We start from the raw sequence: 6000 nt of genomic DNA, 5'->3' as shown, positions 1-6000 counted from the left end.
GGATGGATGGATGGATGGATGGATGGATGGATGGATGGATGGATGGATAGATGAATGGATGGATGCATGCATGCATGGAAAGATATATGGATGGGTGGGTGAATGGATGGAAGAATGGATGCATGGAAAGATAGATGGATGGGTGGGTGGGTCGATGGGTAGATGGATGGAAGGATGGATGCATGGAAAGATGGATGAGTGCATGGGTAGATGGAAGGAAGGATGGGTGCATGGAAAGATGGATGGATGGGTGGGTGGATGGGTGGGTAAGTGGACAGATGGATGGATGGAAAGATACATGGATGGGAGGGTGGAAGGGTAGATGAATGGCAGAGTGGATGGGTGAATGGATGGAAGGAAGATAATGAAAGGGTAGAGTGAAGAAAGGAAGGGAAGGAGGAAGGGAAGGAGGGAAGGGTTACTGGATGGATAGATGAATGGATGGATGGATGGATGGATGGATGGATGGATGGATGGATGGATGGGTGGATGTAGAGATACATGCCATGACTTGGAGCTGTTGGCGAGGAGATCCACTTGGCTGAAAGAGGTCACTGAAAGCCTTGTGTACACCACAGGCAGCCTGTGATGTCTTCTGTGTGGGAGATGATGTCAACATTGAAAAGGCGAACAATTCCCTCATCAGCAATGACCGCAGCTGGAAGAGAAACAAGTTCCGCCTCACCTATGTGGCCGAAGCTCCAGAACTCACGCAAGGTACCTCCCACCACCCTTCTAGGGAGGCATTCATGACAATGGGGGAAAGGCAGACGATCTCACCTCCAGAAGGTGCCTAGGGAAGATGGGCTTCATTGCTTTGATCTCCCTTTAGTGCAGTCTTACCAAAATGAATACTTTGCTGCCTTCCCACACTCTGTAAAACAAGTGCTGGGAAATCTCTCTCTCTCTCTCTCTCTCTCTCTCTCTCTCTCTCTCTCTCTCTCTAGTAATATACCATGTTCTTCCAAACCATCCTCTTCTCAACTTAATTCAACCAGATTTTCTTTTTGTTCTGCACTACCCACAACCACCTCACCCATCCCAACCAATGCCTGCCTCATCTTCTCTTCTGTCTCTCATTCTACTCCAGAGAACAGTAGAAGGGTCAGTAGAGGGTGAAGAAAATGCCGCAGAGTGTTTGTTTGTATTAATATTCTGAGAAAAGATCTCATTATGTTTCCCAGACTGGTCTTGAACTCCTGGCCTCAAGTGATCCTCCCACCTCAGCCTCCTAAGTAGTTGGGATTATGGGCGTGAACCACCTTGCCCCGCCTGGGGAGTTTTTAATGGAACATTCAACACCTTCTCAGGAAGACTGTTATTCTCCCCACAGGTCTATCCAATGTCCACAAAAAGCGAGTCTCAGCTGCCCGACTCCTTAGCCGTCAAAACCTCCAGAGCCCTAAATCCAGGTAGGAACATCTTGGTTCACTGGGTTACCCACCTATTCTCTCAAATGTCACCCATGATGAAGGACAAGCGCTGTGGACTCCAAGGACTGGCTGTTTTCCAATCATTGCAAAGTGCCATAGAGACTCCCTCGCTGCTTTTTAGTGTCTGGAGTTCCTGCCTTGCTTTTGCCAAGCTCCAACCTGAAGGGGTGGGAAAAGGAGATGGTGTTGATCTCATGAAAAGAGGAAAGAAAAAGGTTTTCTGAGTAAGGTTTTTTTAACAGTGGACCACACCCCTTAGATTTGCTACATGTTCATTGTACCACAGCCTCTTAGCTGGAAATCACTTAGTCCAAGTATTTCCTATTGTGAATAATTTTTTTAATGTAGCTGAAAAGTGGCTACCCACACTCTGCTTAAATTTCTTTGGGTTGATGGGAGATAAAGTCCTAATTGTTAGAAATTAGCTTAATATCCAATATGACCAATATCTTTTTATCAAATATAACCAAAGCATGTCTTCCTAGCACTTTATTTTAAACCCAGTTTTACTCTCTGGTGACACCTAAGACAAGTTTCTTTCTTTCCAAATGAGAGACCTGGAAATAGCCGACGACATTGACCAGTCTCCTCTGGGGACTGATTCCTTCAAGTCATTCTTTCTAAGACATGGTTTCCCAAGCCTCTGGCTTTAGTAAAAGGACACACTCTGTCCTGCTGGAAATGTCACACTCACCTGGTCACAGTGCAGTGGAGAGTATGTGATCACTGCCAAATGTGCTGAGGTTATTATTACCATCACCAATTTGAACAGGACGCGCTAATGCCGCCTGAGATCTCAGGCGTGGTTCTAATGGCCGTTTTGCTTTTCCATTAAAAGCGGTCACTGCTGTTCTCAGACATCACGTCTTCTCAAAATCATCACACCAGGTCTGCTCATCTCTCTACTTGTATAAATAATTTTTCTAGCACTCATGAAAGTCTTTGCATAGATCCCTGTTGAATGGAATCTTTTTCTCTTTGTAGTTACAGCAGAAGAATCAAGAATGTTTTCAAGTCTTGATTCTTTGCCCAGCATAGTTCACTCTGCTGTGCTTGGTTCACCGGGTCACCCACCTCTGCTCCCAGGTGCCACCCACAATAAAGGACAAGCTCTTGTTGATTCCAAGGACTGGCTGTTTTCCAGTCATTGCAAAGTGCCATAGAGACCCCCTTGCTGCTCTGGGAACAGAGGTGGGTAACCCGGTGAACTAAGCACAGTGCAGTGAACTATGCTGTGCAAAGAATCAAGACTTGAAAAGATGTTCTGCTGTAACTACAAAGTGAAAAACATTCCATTCAACGGGAACCAGTGCAAAGACCTTCATTAGTGCTAGAAAAATTACTTGGCCCAGCACGGTGGCTCACACCTGTAATCCCAGCACTTTGGGAGCCGAGGCAGATGGATCACGAGGTCAGGAGTTCAAGACCAGCCTGACTACCATGGTGAAACCCTGTCTCTACTAAAAATACAAAAATTAGCCAGGCGTGGTTGTGGGGGCCTATAATCCCAGCTACTCAGGAGGCTGAGGCAGGCAAATCGCTGGAACCCAGGAGGCGGAGGCTGCAGTGAGCTGAGATTGCACCATTGCACTCCAACCTGGGCGACAGAGTAAGACTCCGTCTCAAAAAGAAAAAAGAAAAAAAGAAAAAGAAAAATTACTTATACAAGTAGGGAGATGGATGGACAGACCCAGTTTGATCAATTTGAGATATGATGTCTAAGAGTAGGCTCTTGAGTTAAGCAGTTCTGGGTTCTAACCCCAGCTCTGCCATGCACTAGCTGTGCAGCCTTGGCTAAGTCATTTAGGTGATCTGAGCCCCTGTCTCCTTACCTACAGAATGGGAATGATAGCTGTAAAGATTACTAATGTTTTTCTAGAGCTCTCTGTGTTCCAAGCACTGTGCTGAGTCCTCTGTCCAGGATCTTTTGTAATTCTAACCAGCCTGGGAAGTAGGCGCTCTTATCATACACATTTTAAATAGGAACAATGACAACTAGAAAATACAAGTGACTTTCTCAAGGTCACACCGACCCGGTTATCTGACGCCAAAGTCAGTGTGCCAAATGGCTACACAGATGGCCTCACCGGCATTGCAAGGCTGCTAAGTATTAAAAATAAGCTACATAAAGCAACTAGCATATCATAGAGTCCCGTCAGTATTCCTTATCCATCCGTGCTTCATGTCACCTGCAAATTTAGTGTGTGTGCTTTCTATGTAATCTTCCAAACCTTTGATAAAAGTGATCAACAGAGCAGAGCCCCAGGGCTCTCATATTCTCTCTTAGATTCTCAAACATTAAAGATATGGAGTGGGAAATTAATCTCTGAATAATTAGTTAAGTGCAATTCAGAGCATAATGGCCCCTGATATGGAGAGGGACTCCATATTTGAAATATATCTCTTACTACTTGTTTTGGTCCTATGGGAAGGGATGATATAAGTAGCATTGCATGAGAAGGCCTAATAATCTACTGGAAATTTCTTTCAGCAACAAACTATGAAAGACCAGCTTATAGAATGTACTCCCAAAGTCATAGTACATAAGTAGCAAGGAAACTTGCAAATGTTTTGATGCTAAGTGACACCAAAAGTCCCAAAATCAGCCCCCACCCCCGCCAATCCAGAGGAGGCACCTGACTCTAAGCTACGGGTCTAAAAGTGACTAGCAAGAGAATATTCCAAACAAGGTTAGAACTGGAGTGTAGAATTCAAATCAGTTATGAATTGGCACAAAAAGGACCCAGTCTTACCTCCGCATTTATCTCTTTAAAAGCATGTTCTCTATTTTCAAGCTTAAAGTGCTTTAAAAGCACTACCTATTTTCAAGCTTAATACCATTTCCAGCTTCATAAGGCTTGTTTTAAAAAAAAGAAGAAAAAGGATAATTGAGTGAAAAAGCATGACTCTCCCGTTTTCTCCTGCCCGAGGCTGAAGTTGGGCTGTCTGGCCCAAAAGGCCACGACCAAGATATCACTAATCCCCCTACGAGAGACCATTAATTGCAGGCAAAGTGCTTATGAGGAAGTAGGCAGCCTTTTGAGGATGATCCTTGAAAATCTAAAGAGAAAAGTGACCGCAGTCACCATCACAGCCTGGAAATAAATTTTCTAATGCACGTACAACAATTAGCAAATGATACAGAAGAGAGAGCATAATGGATGGCTAATGTGTGGGGTGTAGATACCAAGTCCTAGAAATCAGGAGCAAGAGGGGAATGCAGGACTTGAGATGAACCTCTTAAGGGAGGGTGGGCTTTAGAAAGGCAGGAAAGAGGAGGGGGGTCCAGGAAGGAAGAACAGCAGAAGTTAAGGTCAGCACCGGGATGTCTGGGAGAATGGCAGACATTACAATGGAGAGTTCTTGATCGGTAGAATGCTTCAGTTTCATCCTGTGGGGTGGCCATAAAGTCTAGAATTAGATACTATTATGTTGTCATTCATTATAACATAGTATCAATAAACCATTTGTTAAAAGAAAAAAAAAAAAAAAGAATGCTTCAGTTTCATCTCCCCTCGAGTAAAATAGCTTCTCTCCAGCCTTCCCCATCTCAACAGAGGACATCAATGTTTGGCTTCAGTCAAAACCTCCAGTGTCATCCTCACTCCTCTCTCCCTCTCGCCTAGGTCATGCAGTCTCTCAGCAGATGCCCTTGGCCTTGTCTTTCAACTACATCTCAGACCCACCACCTTGAGCAAAGCCATGGGCACCTCCGGTCTGAGTGACTGGAATAGCCACCCAACTTGTCTCTTGGTGTCTGAGCTTTTCTCTAAAAACATCGGTTTCCAAAGAGCAGACAGAGGAATCTTTCCTTTCTTTTTCCTTTTTTTTTTTTTTAATTTTATTTTGTTTTATTTTTGAGGTAAACAACACAAGCAAAATTAATTAAAGAAAGGGCCGGGCGCGGTGGCTCAAGCCTGTAATCCTAGCACTTTGGGAGGCCGAGATGGGCGGATCACAAGGTCGGGAGATCGAGACCATCCTGGCTAACACGGTGAAACCCCGTCTCTACTAAAAAATACAAAAAACTAGCCGGGCGAGGTGGCGGGCGCCTGTAGTCCCAGCTACTCGGGAGGCTGAGGCAGGAGAATGGCGTGAACCCAGGAGGCGGAGCTTGCAGTGAGCTGAGATCTGGCTACTGCACTCCAGCTTGGGTGATAGAGCGAGACTCCGTCTCAAAAAAAAAAAAAAAAAAAAGCTCTCTGCTGAAGAGAGGGGTCCTGGAGAAATGGGTTGCCAGATCCACGGTGAAATGCAGGGGGGTTTGGGGGTTTACAGATGCCTAGTGAGGAGGCAGAGTTTGATTTACATAGGACGCAAAATATTGGTTGGACCAGGCGTGCCATTTGCATAGGGTGCGAAAAACTGGTTTGGACTAGGTGTCCTACTTGTATAAGGTGTGAATTTCTGGCCACCCCCACCCTAATCTTTTACTATGGAAGCGGGTCCTCAGACAGAGGAATCTTTTAAAGCCGTGAATTGAAGGCTATCACTCCCCGGCTTCACAGCCCCTGATGATCTACTGCTGGACTTCAGGAAACCTCCAAACTCCTTGCCCTGACAGATC

General features: G+C 45.2%; 1 protein-coding gene across 2 annotated transcripts in view; it reads left to right on the top strand.

Annotated features, from left to right (window-relative positions):
• Window positions 1-6000, top strand: part of NOS1 (nitric oxide synthase 1) — a 115571-nt gene that overhangs the window by 86109 nt on the left and 23462 nt on the right. For both annotated transcript variants that reach the window (XM_023204347.1, XM_023204355.1), the window contains 2 exons: window positions 579-717; window positions 1334-1412. In XM_023204347.1, coding sequence (XP_023060115.1) covers window positions 579-717; window positions 1334-1412 — 218 coding nt within the window. The remainder of the gene's footprint in view (window positions 1-578; window positions 718-1333; window positions 1413-6000) is intronic.

This window comes from Piliocolobus tephrosceles, chromosome 10 (assembly GCF_002776525.5).
Source record: "Piliocolobus tephrosceles isolate RC106 chromosome 10, ASM277652v3, whole genome shotgun sequence".
NCBI lineage: Eukaryota > Metazoa > Chordata > Mammalia > Primates > Cercopithecidae > Piliocolobus > Piliocolobus tephrosceles.
The sequence above is the reverse complement of the archived record's forward strand: the minus strand, read 5'-3'. Positions and strand labels throughout refer to the sequence as shown.